Genomic DNA, 17,987 nt, shown 5'->3' with positions numbered 1-17,987 from the left:
ACCAGGGCTTGACATTAACACTGGCCAACCAGCCAAATGCGGGTGGATTTCGGCAGTGGCTGGTAACACCACCGCTCCCACTGTCAACTTTGGCAGGTTGAATTTTATCTCAAACATGGAGCAGAGAGACAAGCAAAAAGATGACTCTGATGATGAAAGCTCTGAGGAAATTTAATTTACCTCTCTTCATTGTCATTCTCATAAAAAAGAAATGATTTTCTGATTACAATTGTTAATAAATATCTAAGCAGACAGCGTCTCTTGCTGAGTTTTTATCAGTTCTTATTATAAGCACTAACAAACTACTATTTTAATTACTATGTCTTAATAGACTGCATATTTTCATATGAAAGGAGCACAATGTTACACACAACTTTATCAGAGCTGAATACCTGATTAAGGACCTGTGGATTTTAACATTGATGTAGTCTTGTTTTGAGTGTGCATAGGGGTCATTTACATTTAAAGAGGTTGTAAATCTTTTTTAAGTTAACTTTAGCATGTCATCATCGGCTTTAATCATATTGAACATAATTATCCAACAACAAATTGTGGCTAGTGAAAACACTGTGTGGCTAGTGACTCAGGGATACCACTAGCCACAGTGGCTGGTGAGCAAAAAGGTTAATGTCAAGCCCTGCTTACAACAGCTTTCTCTACAGTTTGAATATAGCATAAATGAGTAACTATGACAAAGAGGGAATAAATAAAAGATTGTCAGCATTAAGCAATAACAGTTAAAGGGGTTGTGAGGACTATATGGATAAACTAGTGTTTTTCCAGGATAAAGACTGTTTCCCATGAGCACCATCACCCGACTCTTACCAAGGCCTGCATTTGTTTTGGAGCAGATCTTCTTTTTCTTTGTTCAAGACAACTTTTCCCAGGATGCCAAGTGACGAGGCAATCTATTTTGTTGCAGTCACATAGAGCTATAGTCTGAAGCGTGGTGACAATCAAACTTAGAAAACTCAGTTTGTAGTTTTGGCCATTTGAACCATTGCAGCGCTGTTTTCCCCAAGAGTACAACCAGCGGTCACACTACAATATGAACCAGACATCAGGCACGCGCATGGCTGATTGTGAAGCGTCTCTTTACATGAAGCCTGATCTCATCAGAGTCATACATTTTATTATCATTTATTTTTTAATCTCTGTTTATGCTGAGTATGACTGTGCATTTCACATTTGTTGGTTAGTGGTTTTCCAGAAAGTTCCTTAGTCATAATGCTCTGCACCTGTCTGTCTTTCTCTTCCATGGTGCACTCATACCCTCTTTTCACCAGTGCTTGTTTGGTGTTAGTGCTTAGTTGACTCTAATTACTTCCTTGCAAACCTAAGAATTGGTTTGGTTCTCCATCAGCAGGGAGCCAAGTTAAAGCCACGCCACTAAGTCACAGAAAAAAACTTCAGTTTACCTCTGCGTACGTAGCTACCCCAGAGGGAGGCAGATATTTGTTTTACATTATTTTTTTCTGTCTGTTTGCTACACAGTGTGTGCTTGTCTCTGTGTGTGTGTGTGTGTGTGTGTGTGTGTGTGTGTTTTTCCGTATGTGTTTTTGTGTCTGTGAATGCATCGAGGTGGAACTCTGCTGTGCAGGATAGTGAGTGGAGGAGGAATCTGAGCTCATGCACATGATGCAGAAGTGTCACCCCGTCATGTAAATAGGTTAAATAACATGAGGCTGTTCAGTCTGTTAAGTATAATAATTAGGTATAGGCCTGATCAGGAACAAAGACAATGCATTGCTGTTTTAATTTAGCCTCCAGGTAAAGTTTTTAATGACAATGAAAACAACAGACTTTCTCAGCAGCTTTCTTTTTTTAAAGTGACTGTTTTTCACGCTAATCACAGCAGCCCTGCCCTCGGCCCACTGATGTAGTCAGTGCTTCGCTCTGGCCCAGTAAAGAGTTGATGTTTTCTAAGCACCAGTTTTGAGCATCTGGAGTCAGAGCTTTGTCTGTGGAAACACAAAGAACCAGTGCTAAGTCAGGCACTGACCTGGAACCAGCACCAGTTGGGTCAAAAAGGGGTAATAGTTATTTGGCTGTGTATGCAGCCAATGCTATAGTCAAATGGGCCAATTCATAACGGTTTGTTATCACCAATTCTCCTGTTGGTATAATGACTGGACATGCATACAGGCAGGTAGCACAGCTATTCTGTGGAAACACTGAGCTTGTAGATTGGTGGAGGCAGTAAAACTCTTTTATGACGTTGAATTCACTGACATTTTGTGTTGGTAAAATTTTAAATAAAGCAGGATTGGTTTGCAGTGATTTCTTATCTTGATTTCATTTCCACAGTTTCCAGTCAGTTCACCATCCATCAGCTGCTTCAATGAGTCCATTTTAGACAGACATCCAGTACATAGTTATCTAAATCCTCTCACATCTTCACAATGTGGATTTGTGAAATTACTCCATCAAGGACTTTTTCCATTTCATGAAAGTGAAACTTCCCTGTCATAATCACTGAACTTAAAACCTTTTCAAGGCTCCACATAATGTAGTCATCCTGATGATGTAACCCTCGTTTTGTGGTGTGTGTGTGTGTGTGTGTGTGTGTTCCCTGTCCATGGTGGTTACAGGTTGCTGTCCAGGATGGCGGGGATGAAGGAGCAGCAGTTCACGGAGGAGAAGCCTCTGCTGCCGGAGCAGAGAGGAGGGGACTCCGACATGGTCAGTTTGTCCTCTTCATGCTCTCTCTGCGTTTTAGCCTCCTGCTGATTGTGTAAACACTGTGAAATATGTGCCCCGTGACACACTCTGGGCTCATTAGCTTCTCTTTTGATAGACAATGTGCATGTTTACCAGTAGAGGAGGGTCTAATGAAAGCATTCAGCCGTGACTCCATGAGAACAGAACCACTATAAGATGAAAGCGTGTTGAAGCTGAGAGGGAGGAGAGGAGGACAAAGAGAGACTAACACAGAGCAGAGAGAGGCAGTGGGCACTCACATAAAGGCCACTTATTACTGTTCTCCTCCAACTTAGCAACAGGTTGCAGATGAATAAGGAGAACTCTGAATGAGAGAAACTTATTGTAAGAATGAAGGAAATCATGGGGATGAGTCACATCTATCTGCTATAGAGTAAGAAAATGTCAAGAAACTACAGGACAGTTGTTTTCATGAAAGGAATATTGGTTAGCAGAGGTCTTAACATCCCATTATTGTTTGATATCTACCTGCTAACCAAAAATTATCACATAATGTAAACAAGATTTGAAAGTTAAACTTCTTCATCTTAAATAATTGGTGTCTTTAATTTTTTAACAGTCCCAGTGATTCCTCAGCAGTCAGCGTCCCAAAGCTTTCGATATCAATGATTTTTTTAGCCTGCTGAATTCACTTGCTAACAGAAGCTATCACTCTAGCCTCGGTGTTTACAAATATGATGCTAACCAAAGCTAATGTTTTGGCCACATAATTGCTAGCAGAAGCTAACATTTTAGCCAGATTTTTTTTACCAATATTATGCTAACAGAATAAAACATTTCAGCCACATTTTCATCAATATGATGCTAACAGAAGCTAAACTTTCAGCCACATTTTTTTTTATCAATATTATGCTAACAAAAGCTAAAATTTTAGTCACATGTTGACCAATATTATCCTAAAAGTAGCCAACATTTCAGCCACATTGATTACTGACATAATGTCGAGCGGAACTCACATTTAAGCCACATTACTTACCTATATGATGCTAACATTTTTGCCACATGTTCACCAATATGATGCTTACAGAAGCTACATTTCAGCCACAAGTTTTTTTTACCAATATGATGCTAACAGAAGCTAACATTTTAGCCACATTGTTTACCAATATGATGCTAACAGAAGCTAACATTTTAGCCACATTGTTTACGTATACGCTTACTGTACTAATATGTTAACTAACAAATGCTAAGAGTTTTACCTGAACTTACAGTCTGTGGTGCCATCAAGAAACCTCACACTTTTCCCTATACAACCTTTATTCATAAAGCACCTTTTATTCTAATAAATGGGGTTCAAAGGGCTTTACAGTGATTGAAAAACAGCTTATAAAATACATCAAATAAAATTATGGCAAAATCATATTAAAAAGAAAGCTTTTAGAGTATAGACTTATGCACACCTGAAATTAAATACTTATTAACGTAGTTAAAAAGTTAAATTAAGCTCAAATATTACAACCATAAGACTTGAAGGGGACATATCATGCTTGTATCTCCTTTTTACTATGCCAGACTAGGATGCCTGTAAAGCATTTCTGCCCTCAGTACAAGTCATTTAGTTCCTTCATTGCCCCACAATAGCGTTCTCAATATCCCCATTTTAGGCCATTCTGAAGATCTCGTTGAAACGCTCCGTTTCCAGAATGACCTCCAGTAACCTCGCAACGTCACAGCCCTTTGTGCTCTGATTGGTCGTTTTTTTCAGAGGGGCAAAGGGGGTAGAGCCAGGGGGGCGGTTTTTGAAGCATGGCAGTATTTACAAAATCACCACATTGAATGGAGCAGACTGAACGAGTTTGCTGTTTGCCAAAACTTCACCGTAAGGCATTGATAGCACTAATAAAATGGCAGAGTGTAGGATACGTCCTTCTGTATTGGACCCCGAGTCAGACCCGTACGGTTCTGCAGCTCAGGAGGGAGAAAATCCACCTCGACACAGATCATCTCAGGACGCTTCAGTGTGGTGAGTCAGACCAGTACTGTAACATGTATAGTTTATACGTGGAAATATAGGCAGACTTCACCAGTAAACTATTTCTATAACAGGGCTCCATCCTGCTCCTTCACTTTTCTCTGTCTGTTTTATCCATCATGCTGAAAGTGTAGTCTAAAGATCGCCTCCACCGTCAGTTCGTCACTATGTTAGCACTCAGTCAAGTTAGCCAGAGCTAGTAGGGAGCTTTATTTATACTCGGCTCTTGGTGGACTAACTGACGTCACAGAGGAGGAGCTGCTTTATCAGATTACTCCAATAAAAAGAAAGGATCCTTGTGTCGTCATGAAGGTCGAAATCTCGAAGCCAAATGTCAATGACCTATTTTCAGAGGCATCAAATCTCGTTCTAGGATATCAGAAAAAAATACAATATCTAATTTTTTGAAAATTCAGGGGGTGAAAGGTCTTGTTTTCAAATGTATTATTTTATATGTAAGTATTAAATCACGGATCAGCATGATGTGTCCCCTTTAAAGCAGATCAAAAAGGGTTAAGGATGAAAGTTTAAGATAAATAAAAGCACTGAAAATACTGGGTTGCTATGATAATAAAATCGAGCAGGACCAGGTTGATTTACAGCACGTTATAGTCTCTATGACAACACCATGCCTGCTGAAGAAGTTTAGTAGTATGAAGAGGAATCTTTGTTTTTCTCTACAGAAAATGATAGAGATACATTTTGCAATGATGGTGGACACTGTCTCAACTGTCGGACAGAAATAGTACAGAGAAGAGCAAAAAAAAAGCTAAATGGTAGAGTGATACAGCATGGTCTAAAACAGGAGCTAAACTGTTTGTGCTGATGTTCATTCCAACCCATGGTCAGTATCTGGTAAGAAGCTGTCCTTAACAAAGTAAAGTAGAGTTAAAAAAAAAAAAAATCTGATCTCCATTCATTCCAAAAACAAACAGGCGTCTTGTTAAGAGTGATGTCTTCACAACAGTGTGCGTACAACTCTGGGCCAGAAGGTGGTGCCTTAGGAGCACATTGGCCAAAAGCAGCATCACCAAAAGTTTCAGCTCTACTATGAGGAACACCATAAGAGAGGAACTGGAAGATCTGATAAGTTTATCCTCTCTAAGATGTAGTCTGGAGCCTGGCCCCATAGGGCTTTAAAAAAACAGTAATACTGAATTTAGATCTAAAACTAACAGGCAGCCAGGGTATCGGTTTTTGAAATAGACGTAATGTGTGCTCTCCTTCTGGTCTTTGTAAGGACTCGTGCTGCTGCATTTTGAATTAATTGCAGCTAATGAATGGTATTCTTTGGGGGACCAGAAAGAGGAGTATTACAGTGGCCTAACCTGCTGATCATAAAGCCATACATTAATCCCTCTGCATTGGTATAATAGTGAATCAAGCCAACAGGAGGAAAAAATCCTTCCATAATCAGTATGCACAACAACATTATGACTGTGGTGGAGGAATCAGTGAAGCCACTTACTGAACATGTTAGCCATGACTCACTCAGCCACTGAGTCACATCCATTAAATAGAGTTGCTCAGGTTGTTAGCAGTCACAAATAGAAAAACAGGCCGTGTATCGATATGAACGATGAATTCTATTGATCCAGCCAGAGACCATCAGGCCACCTCGTAATGAGTCACAGCCTGTAAATAACCATGGCCATCGGCTGCTGCTGATCGATCCGCTGACATGTTTGCACTGATGTAGCTGACATCAGGGAGAAACTGGTGCGGTCTTGTTTTTGTCTGTCTCTCCCTCTCGGCTCATTTAAAATCTGTTCTGGTTGTTTGCCACAGTGTGACCTTTTCCAACACTTACTGAGTGATTACCTCCTGGCACGAGACTCTGCTTTGACTCACTGCAAGAAATGTTCACTGCCTTCACTTCACACAGGCTTAACAAGGAGGTCCTGATGGTGAAAATCAGATGTTTGATTTTTTTACTGCTCACCTAAAAACATGCCTAGGAGACAAACTGAACCAGTCTTCTCCAGCCTCTGAAAATCTGTTCCTTCATGCCTGCAAAGGAGCAGGAGAGGGGCTTGTGATGCTGAAGCATAAATAAAGCAAAGCATGTTGATTCTTGGATCAGCAGGAGCGTGTCCAGACTTTTCTGACTGATGTGGCACAAGAAGGTGAAGCAGGGGATGAGAGGGCACATGAAAATGAAAGGCTTTCACTTTAGTATCATTCATCAAAGGGTTTTATGGATATTATTCTCTAGTTTGTAATGTTAGCTTGATGTTGTGCCACATACAGTTGTTACTTACAGTACTGCTCACCTGTGACAACACAGCCTCATCAGGGAAAGACAAACTGCTGATCACAGCTTAGCATCAGCATGAGGGTGGACACACTCCAGATGATCCCTGTTTTTTTTTTTTTTTTTTTTTACTCTAGCAAAGAAAGTAAAAGTCATGAAAAACATTACGTTTTATTGTTTACTGTGTGTTGCTGCTCTGTCTTCCCACACCAGCAGGATAAAGCTGAGGAGGCAACAGGGGAGCTAGCGTGCCCCGCCAGTCCCGCGCCCCTTAACCAACCCCCTCCCCCCAGCCGCCCCACTCACCGTTGGCATGTCATCGCACGGCACTGGCTCCGCCAGACCCGCCGTCGGACCAGCGGGGTCCTCCCGGTAACTACCAGATCCACCAGAACAAGCAGAGACATCTACTGGAACACTTCATTAACAGACACAACACTGTCATACAGTTTCAAATTGAGCAAAACACCAAAGACGAGCTTAAGATACAGACCTGTCTGCAAAAAAAAACAATAACTAGGGATGCACGACATTGAAGGCACGCTTTCAGTATTGACTAATACTGAATCAAAATAAAATTTTGACCACCGGCCAACATGTATATATGACTAAACAATTAAATAATGGGCTGCTGCTTACTTAATGCCAGACCTGCTTTTTTGTTTGAAAGCATTTGTCATAAATAAAAACACAGTTTGAAATATTTTTCTCATTTTGTACAAGAAATGAATATTACATAACAAATCTGATAAGAGTGTGCACCATAATATAGAGAGAGAGTTGATGTTTTCTGCAACTGACCTATGGCTAAGTCCCGCCCACTAAAGCAATGAGCCAATCACTGTGCATATAGCCCTCCCTTTAAACTTGAACATTCTGTGCTTGAACATCTATTGAAACGTATTGCAGAACATCAGTTTTCATTCTGTTTTGTTAGATTTATATGAGACTTTGAGTTAAAAACAGTTAAACGGTGTTCATGAAATAGATGAGACACAAAGTATCCTGAGAGGCTGGATGATAGGGTGTATTTTTAACCCTTTTACTTTGCAGTAGATCACAACATCTTGTGTCTCCATCTTTCCAAGGTAAACTGACATAGTACCTGAGGCAGAACATGTGACTTTACTGTTAAGACTTAAGTTATCTTTGACACTAGCACCACTTTGTGAATTTCTCTCACGCTAGCTAAAGTTAGCCTGATGTTAGCTCCTAGCTGCGTTGTTTATCATGTCTCTTTGTTTGTTGGGAGTTCATTGGCCTGTTTTGTTCTAGTTATTGTTCTTTGGTGATTGTACATCATTGTTAGCTGTTGGCCAAAGAGCTGTAGTTAAGCTAAAGTTAGCTTCTGGAGCTTAGCTTCATTAGCTTATCTGTAACAGCAGAGATACCAAAGGTTGTCAAACATGCTGAATGATTCAGTGTAGTTACTGTAGCTCTAAACTAACAGAGACACACTCTTGGTAAAGATGGTAAAAAGGAGGTTATATTTTTGTCCTGACCAATGCTGAACCTCTGTCTTGTTGTCTGAGATGTTGATGCTAACCAGATGCTGTTTATCAGGTTTGCTCTGCGTCCTGTAAATTTAGTCTGTATCTGAAGCTTTTTACCGACCTTCTCAACAATAAAATGATTCATTTATCCCTCCAATGTGGACTTTAGAGACTTTTGGTGACTGAAAGATGATCTGAGATCTTTCTGTCTCCAAAAATCATCAATAGCGTCCTGTGAAATGTCTCCTACACCTGCCATAGCTCCTATGTCTGAATGTTAATTATCTGCCTGAGTGAGTGGAGGGGGCTGGGCTTAGCCAAAGGTCAATTCAGTAGGCAGAAAAGAAACATCTTTATCGGTAATTGACTAAATTAGTTGTAAAATACTGGTGTTTTGGATATCAGGAAAAAAAAATCCAACATTGTGCATCTTTTATAATTACAACTTCCTGTTTTGCTGTTCAACAGTGAATGTGGTACTTGCTATTCTAGCCACAGATGTGTGCAAATACTTCTAAGGTTCTAACTGAGCAACAGAGTTTTCATCTCTAACTAAGAAAAAAAGGCCACAACTTTACAATTTATGCACATAAACATGAGCGCTACCTTATATTACCGCCTGACCTGTGAGTAAAGCCAACTGTAATAATAAAAGGAGCTTCATGTGGTGATTTTTGTTTCACACACAGAATAGAGGGAAGGAAAACACAACCCCACCCTCAGTCACTGACTTAATGTCACATGCTTTACTCCTTCAAAGTGACACCACCACTCATCACTTCCCTGGTATCAGAGTGATCGAGCAGGATTTTCATCCTCAGCCTGGTAAAATAAATGTAGTTCTGGCTGAACCCTGCTTTTCAACCGAGGGACCCTTTTGAAGTGCTAAAATCTGGGGCAAAATCTACATTTACAGAAACCAGCCTCAAGACACAGACTCAGAGATGAGAGGCAGAAGAAACACATCAAAGTAGGAAACGGTATGCAACACGGGTCCAACGCAGCTTGACAGCACCGTACCTCGATGCAGGGCTGCTCAAAACACAGAACAGACACACATCCACAAACACAGAGGCTTCACCTCAGCTGTTTCCACGAGTGGGGAAGGTAAACAGACCATCGTTCAGCTTTGAGACTCTTAAAAAACATGGAGATATATTTTACAAAGCAATACCAAACAAACATTTAATGAAGATGTCAGCACCCACAGTGCTCAGCTGCTGAGCTACATGCACTGCCTTGGAGTGGGAGTTATAAGAAGGAGAAGTGTGCCACCTGCTGGTCCGACCACCGTACTGTCATCACTAACAGTTTCCCTCTGCAAACACTCATTTGCATGAGACCTCTGTGGACAGAAGCTGCCCTTTCTGGGACACTCTTTTGTTGAAACAGGAAATCAGTGTATTAGATTTCCTCTGATGCCCCATCAGATGTTTAGCCCACGGCATGTGATGTATTGTTAAAGTGAACGGCTCATACAGGACTGAAGTGTCCTCAAAGGGCAGCTTCAGGTCCAGAGGTTTTAGTCACATCTCTCTCTTTTTAGGTGTTTCCCTGGTCTGATGTTTTTCATGTCTTTAATTTTTTTCAGTCTTCACGGCTAATATGAGAATTTAATTTTCTATCTCTTTTTTCCTCCCACCACTTTTTAATCCACAACTTTTCCTTTCAATGTTGTATCCTTCTTTTAATCAAAGTACATTTTCTTTCAGAAGTCTCTCCAGAGCTCACACAGATCTTAGTCATGCATGTTTAACTGGACGGTAATGTTAGAAACCATCTGTGTGACTTTTTTGTCTAACCTCATGTGTACTTCCTTTTTTTAATTGTGTTGACATTCAGTTGTTCCTGCTCTGCTTTAAGCCTTAAACAGACAGTGGAGCAGGAAGAAGCTAAATGGTATGTGCTGAAATAACACAGGTTAGGAAGATGATGAACTCAAACTGTTGAGTTGAAAAATGACAGATTCATAGACCTCTTCATAAGCTACGTCACCATAAAGATGGTTGTGCATTTGTGCTCAGCCTGAGTAAGCAGCCTTTATACTCTGAATTAAAACTGCAAGCAGCATAAAAAAGTCTGGTTCTTCTGTGGTTGGTTGTCAGAGATGATTCTCCATCACAGACTCAGGTTCTGCCGAATTTTAACAGGATCACAACTGTTACAGATCCGGTGTTTTGGAGTAAAAAGTGACCGTGCTTACTGGAGACCTTCCAACAAACATGTCAGTGATTGACAGCAGTCAGTCAGCAGTTAACAGGGTCACACCAGAGGGGTCTATGTCTGTAACGTTGATGCCGGTAACCAAGGTAACAAATTACTATTCCAAACCAGTAGTCAGATAAAAGTTACTTAGCCAAGTCACTTTGCATTATTATTCTTTTTTCATTTATTTTTATTTTATTTTTTTTAGAAAAGTTTATCTGCTGTTTCTTTTTCTTGCATCTTGTAAAATAAATAAATAAATAAATCTAAAATTCAACTGGAAAGTGCTGTAGTGCACCAAAAATAGTACTACAAAATCTTTCTTTAGTTGTATTCTATTATTTGTTTTCAGTTGTAAAGTACAAATTTCACAACTACCAATGTCTACATATTCTATAACACAACATGTAGACTCATCATTTTTATTCTTTTTAATCACAATCGCACAATTTTGCCAAATCATGCAGCTGCAGGTGTTGTTAGCAGCTGCTGAATGTAACTAATAGAGTACCTTGCAATCCAACTCAGTTACTTTTTAAATCAGGTAATAAGTAAAGTAACTAAGTTATTTTCTTAAAGGAATAATCAGTAATTGGATTACTTTTTCAAGGTAACTGTGGCAACACTAGTTTGTGAGTTATTAAATGTGTTTGTACATCAGCCTCAGTTAACCAGGTCTGACTGTAAATCAGTCATGTTAACTGATGAAATTGAATCCTATTTTTACTTTGAGGGGTTCATGAAAAGTTGGTTTAAAGCTGAGGTTATGACCAAATACAACACTTAGGACTCAATATGGAAAGTAGATGATAAGAGGAAGTTTATATGACGATATTACCATACACAGTAAAACTACAGTATACAATCAAACTATCAACTATTCAAATAAACAATCCTAAAACACAAAATCATTGTTATTATCATAATAATAATAATAATAATAATAATAATTATTATTATTATTATTATTATTATTATTATTATTATTATTATTATTATTATTATTATTATTATTATTATTATTATTATCAATAATAATAATAATAATAATAATAATAATAATAATAATAATAATATTATTATTATTATTATTATTATTATTATTATTATTATTATTATTATTATTATTGGAGCAGTTTTCTGACTTTTTTTTTTTTTTTTTTTTTTTTTTTTTGGCTTATTATATATTTTGACCCAGGTCTCAGACTTAGCGTTTTGTGTTCTTCACTTTGGTTCAGAGGGTTTCTTGTTTATTGACACAAGTTTACGTCTCCGTGTCTGTGAATGTCCTCGGATAATTTATTCATAGACATAGAATAACCTATGTGTTGAGGGACTATTCCACTGAAGCAGTTGTTACTAAACAACAGCTGTTACTAAAATGAGGAGTACCAGGACTGAGTACCAGGAACAGGAGTGAGTAGAGTCCTCTAGTCAACTGATTTATCAGTGTGAATATTAATCAATGTAATGCTGATTTGAAGGACTGTTACATTTCAGGGTTTTAATTACTTTAATTGTTGAGACAAACGATCAGTTTCAAAGCATAAAAAGAAGCTGGAAATACTTCAACATTTTTAATCATGCTTTTTAGAGGTGAAATGATTTTTAAAACAGAACTGAGTAACTGTCTTTGGCTTAGGAAGCCTTCAAAAGCTTAAAGAAAGTCACCTGAGATGGGCTGTTACACAATTTGAGTCATTCAACATGTGTATTATCAGATTTATAGTAAAAAAAAAAAAGGACAAAAATTTAACATAGTTTTAGAGAATAATAACAAGCAAATGACACTGATTGGGTGGAATGGCCCTTTAAACTCCTCTTTGATGTGCACACTGGATTTCTTTACCAAACTCATCCGTCCAGTGAATATCCATCTGCTTGCTGAAGCCTTACATCCACATGCTGGTTTCACACATCATCCATTCTTTAAAGTGAGGTTTTCTGAATGTGGTGGTTAAAACACTCACGAATCTTGACAAACTGTGCAGAACTTTGGTTTCCAAAATGGGTGCACAGTTATTACCGTTTACAAACAGTGAAGGGGTCAGTTTCTGTCATTTTTCAGGACAGCGGAGCTCATGTGGATAGAAACAAACCTGTTTTATGTCAGTGCATCTCATTTCAATGGAGAAACAGATCAGATTCCTCAAAGTGAGCACCCCAAATGAAACACATCCCTCTATCAGATGTATTTCTTCATGGGGATCCAAATCCAGAGTCCAAACTCTGACTGAAGGCCTCACAGGTGTCAGCTCCTCTGAGGTCAGCATCACATCAGATGTTTAAATCCAGTCTTGCTCACAGAGATCCCCACTCCTTTAACCACTGTGGGCAGAGATCACAGAGTGTTTTCAGGCCCTGCTCATCCTGGTTACACGCTAGATAGATGTTGAGGTGCTGTAAGGAGGAATCTGGCTGCTGATCATCTCTTCATCCTTTGTTGACAAACACCATCTTCCCTCACTTTTACTGCTGATTTGGTCCTCATCATGCTCCCAGAAGCACTTCAGATAATCTGTTTTATCTGTCTATACAGTGATTATTACCTACAACAAGCTATGTCAAAGAAGTCAAATCAACATGTTTGGCTGTAAACCTCTGATCATCACCATGTGGTTCAGACAGTGGGGGCTAAAAGGCAGTTTACTCTTTTTTTCCTGATACACAAACAACAGCACGACCTCATCAACTATTTTTTACTAAATATTTGGAATGCTCCTTTAAGTCAATTTAAAGGCATTCAGAATAATCTTACAGCCAATATCTTGACCTTACCTTTTAAGAGATCCATTGGCTCCAGATGTGATATTCAATGATCTGTTTCCATCACAGACTGATCTCTGAAGGTGCTTCTGGGAAACTGAGTTTCTGTCTGTGGTTTGGACCTACAGTGCACAGCTTGTGCTGCTCTGATGAAGCTTGAGCAGCTCCAGCTCCAGCAGTGGACTCAGCCCTGCTCATTCTGTGACTTTCCTCTGTGTCAGGACTCTCTAACTCTTCTCCTGTTTGTCTCTGATTGATTTTCTCTGCAGGAGAGCTGTGACCAGCTGATGCCTGTGGGGGACTGGAAGGTATGACTCAATGTGTTTGATGCTGTTACACTGGGAACACTTCTCCCTTTGGTTCCTGTTGTCTTTCTGTCTTCGATCATGCTTTGTTTTTTTTATTTATCATTGTAAGCTTGGGGTCACTTTATCATCTGTTCCCTAACAGAAACTCGAGACAGATATCACTTATTACACAAGACAAAAAATGAGGATTTAAAGCTGAAATGAGACTGAATGTGTGTCTCTATGGATGGTTTACTGTCTTAATGCAGGTTTAAGCTGTCAGCCACAGTACAGAGCTCACACTGCAGTACGCTGAAATCTTATCTTGTTTTTGACTTATGTTGAGTAAAAATCGTCTCATCATATTTAATATGAGCCACATCCATTTTAAAAGACCATAAAAATGTCTTTTTCCAAGATATTTCATCCATCTATTGTCTTTCACTGTCTTTTGACAGGGTACACCTCAGACAGGTAGCCAGCCTATCACAGGGCTCAGACTCAGACAACAGTTCACGCACTCACAGCCAACAGCAACAGGTATTTTAGAGTGACTAATCAACTCGATGAGCATGTTTTTGGACAGGGGGAAGCCAGAGAGGACTCTATTTTCCAGACAATAAGGCAGACTTTTTAATGGTTTAGCTGGTCCTGCCACTTGTAGTCAGAGGGATTTGTATGTAATAAATAAGGTACTGTGTTATTGGATACTTTTATGGAAAAAAATCACTGAATCTATACATGAGGAATATTGATCTGAAGCTCCATGGCCCTGGCTCACTGTGCACTGACAGAGGCTTTGCATCCCTGTCTTGAACAGCCTGACAGCTCCTGGTGTTTTGGGCCTGGTAACTTGATTTAGAGAAATTAAAGTTTACTCGTCTCTTCTTCGCTCCCTGTTGCTGAGAGTTTTTCGGGGTCGTGCAATGACAGCAGAGTTTCACTCCGACGCGTTCACAGTCACACACAAACATGCAAACACACACAGACAGAGACGAGCACATTCAGTGTAGGAGACCATCAGGACAAATAATGTCACAACCACCACAAGGGACTGATTTTATTTTTTAAAAAAACAACCTCTTTGTTTCCACCCCCTGCCCCCAGTGTCTGACACCTGTTGACACCCCAGACATAACGGCTATGTGCGGTGACGTACTGATGTTTTACAGTGACACAATGACGTGGCTCCAACTTTGCTCCTTGCTGATAAAAACCTAACTAGTTCTCAGGAAGATCATGATAAGGTCCAGCTAAGCACTAGCAATAGCAACGAAAGCGAGCACAGGTGGAAAAGGGGGATCACAGTAGAGCAGGGGAGGAGGGGGAGTGGCAGAGTGCACATGAGTAAAGTGAGTGAGGGGAGCGTGTGTAGAGAACAGAAACTGAAACTTAAGTATGGTCACTGATATGAGGTGCTTTTGGAAAAATATTAAAACCTTGTAATATACAAATACTTTCTTATCAAAGTTGTATGTAAATAGTTTTCTCTGGATAATATCAGAAATCTTTGAACATACCAAATTATTTTAGATCAGTTGACTTAAATATGTTTTTTTTCTTCTTCATGACACATTTTATGACTGGTGCCACTTATTCTCCAGAGCGACTTACACTCTGAAAAATACAGTGACAAAGAGAACATATGAACTTCACCCAGAAAGGCGCCAGATGGGGAATCAAACCAGACACCTTCTTGGTGGAGGCAATGGGGATATCCAAGGTACCACCGTGCAAAGATTATGCTTGTCTTGCTTGTAAAGACTTAAACATGCGATGGTGGGGTAGAAAAAATAAAAAAGTCCCTGTTTACATTTTTCTTATTTTGATGAATTTGTGTTTTTTTTTTTTTTTTTAATTTTATTTTTTTTACTCAAATGGAAGATTTTCACCCTTTACAAGCAATTTAAGCCTCATGCTAGACTTCTAATATTGAAATAAAACATGTGTCTAAAGTCTCATAGACAGTTTAAACAAATTATAAGACATTACCACTTGCTTTGACAGAAAACAACTGCAGTGCAGTTATTTTTTGGTTGTGTACGTTTTTGAGTTAACTTTCACTCCGGTACTTGCTGTAGGTTTGATGTTAACGCAGTGTTTTTGCTTCTTGCAGCCTGTTTGTTTCCTTCGCAGTGTGTTTCAGCTGTTGCATTTGCTTTGGGGCTTTGTATTTGCTTCGGAACGTGCACTGTTTCTATATATGATAAGCGTCCACATCATAGACTTTAAAAAATGGACGTTATCGTGCTGAGCTTGAAGTGAGGTCGCCACGAGGACTGCTCCCCCTGGTGGCTGCCTGCGGTATAGGTAAAAAATCCAGCTCTCCAGTCATTCCAGAGCGGCTGTGGTCAAACTTTAAAAAAACCCCGTAGAAATGTTTCTCACGTCTGATTGTTGTGGTGATGAAAGGACACTTTGAGTAAGCCCAGACTGCATTAGTTGACTCACACTTTTACCATTCACTTTAAGATCTTACTCAACATCAAAGAATGAACAGCTGTTAGTTATATAGTTAAAGGCTGCTGTAGCATCCAACTGTTAGCGCCTAACAACCAGAATGCTTCTCTGTTAGAAACTGTGGCCAGCTGCTCTCTGAACAGAAGCTTACGCAAACATTTTTTTATAAAGTAGAAACCAAGGAGCTGAGAGTGGCTCTTAAATAACCTTCAAAAACAATACTCACCATTTTCTGATGACAGATAGCCAAAACATTTTCTATGCACAGGCCTCAGGAACCTGTAAATGCTTTTTCAAGAAGTTCATCTTCACACACTCAACACTTGAGTTTATTTTAGTCAGTCATATGCTGAGTGTGAGGCAGGAAGGATGACATACGTAGCTCTCATTCAACACCTCTGTTTCACACTCACAGCTGAGGCTTCCAGGGATTCAGATAAACGTAAGAGCAGTGTTGATCCTGCTGGTTGGCTGCTGGAGGAAAGCAAGATCATGCTTCCATCTCTTCTGACATGATAACAATGATGAGATTTAAATCTCCCTTTTTTTTTTTTTGATTCAAAATACACAAGAGGGATCGTGACCACTGCTGTCGCCTGCAAAAACTCATAATCTAACCAAGAATATTGTCTAATTTCTTGTCAAAACAAACTTTTAGACTAAGAATAAAATACATCACTTTAAAACTCACTGGTTTTACCACAATTTTTAATTGTTTCAAGCAAATCTTACCACAGATAAGAAGAAACTCAATGGAATATATGTATATATATATATATATATATATATATATATGTGTGTGTGTGTGTGTGTGTGTGTGTGTGTGTGTGTGTGTGTGTTTGTGTGTGTGTGTGTGTGTGTGTGTGTGTGTGTGTGTGTGTGTGTGTGTGTGTGAATATATATTTTTGGCTTGTAATAAGAAAAAAAAAAACACCCACTCCAAGGACAAATTTTCCACTAATTTCAAGTGAATTTGTTGTTTGTTTTTTTAAAAAACAAAACAAAACAAAACAAAACAAAAGTCAAATTGTGGTGGAAAACAAGTGACCTTTTAGGTGATGTGTCTTATTTTAATCATAATAACCCTATTTTGACCAGAAACAACAATCATTCTTGGTAAGATTATGAGTTTTTGCTGTGCATGTGCTGCTAACCTCTGCTTATCCACGGTAGAAAACACCTCAGTGTTCTCTTCATTATAGCCCATTCTGTAAATCTAACTAACTCATAAAGTCTCTGTTAGCTTCACGTGAGTTTAAGATTATTAATACAAGACAACATACAACCCAAACTCTGAACAATTCCCTGTTGATCTCAGAACTAATGGACCAATCACGGTCTCTTATTCAGGTGAGGAAAGGATGCAAAAAGGTGATGACTCCAAGAGCTGCTCCGGCTTCTTTATTTTAAAAAAAGGTTGATCCATTAAATCTAATCCTGCTGCTGTGTTAAATGTACTGTATTTCGAAGAACAAATAATACAAATTACAGCGTCAAAACACCATTCAGCTCTGCTGCTGCTATTTCACATGTTTGTGATGCTCTGATTGGTTGAAGACCAGCTCAGTCTCTCCCAGAGAGACTTCGATGCTGTGGCGTGCGCAGACTTTTTGAAGGGCAGGCCTGAAAGAAGAGGTACATATAGCACATCTTCACCACTGAAGGGCACTAAGTTTAATGTGTGTTTGGGAGGACTTTAGCACATGTTGTTACCCCCTGAGAGGGCAGCTTATCATGTTTTAACCAGACAAGGGGGGACTTAAGTGTGTCTTGCCAAACAGAAGGACACTTTAGTGCGCTTTGGCTCTCAGCTGTGCACTATAGTGTGT

At 39.3% G+C, this 17,987-nt stretch overlaps 2 protein-coding genes across 8 annotated transcripts in view; both read left to right on the top strand.

The window, feature by feature from the left end:
- LOC141796179 (NACHT, LRR and PYD domains-containing protein 12-like) overlaps positions 1-17,987 on the top strand; it is a 600,880-nt gene that overhangs the window by 75,804 nt on the left and 507,089 nt on the right. The gene's annotated exons all lie outside the window — the stretch shown is intronic.
- Positions 1-17,987, top strand: part of ndrg4 (NDRG family member 4) — a 73,782-nt gene that overhangs the window by 30,996 nt on the left and 24,799 nt on the right. For 3 of the 7 annotated variants that reach the window (XM_074676926.1, XM_074676925.1, XM_074676923.1), the window contains 3 exons: positions 2,592-2,682; positions 7,161-7,319; positions 13,681-13,719. In XM_074676926.1, the coding sequence (XP_074533027.1) occupies positions 2,605-2,682; positions 7,161-7,319; positions 13,681-13,719 (276 nt within the window). In that variant the 5' untranslated portion in view covers positions 2,592-2,604. The remainder of the gene's footprint in view (positions 1-2,591; positions 2,683-7,160; positions 7,320-13,680; positions 13,720-17,987) is intronic. The other 4 variants (XM_074676928.1, XM_074676924.1, XM_074676930.1 and 1 more) reach the window with 2 other exon arrangements.

The sequence above is a fragment of the Halichoeres trimaculatus genome, unplaced genomic scaffold (assembly GCF_033239565.1).
Source record: "Halichoeres trimaculatus isolate MK-OKI-2021-1 unplaced genomic scaffold, fHalTri1.1 fHalTri1_scaffold_10, whole genome shotgun sequence".
Taxonomy (NCBI): Eukaryota; Metazoa; Chordata; class Actinopteri; order Labriformes; family Labridae; genus Halichoeres; species Halichoeres trimaculatus.
The sequence above is the reverse complement of the archived record's forward strand: the minus strand, read 5'-3'. Positions and strand labels throughout refer to the sequence as shown.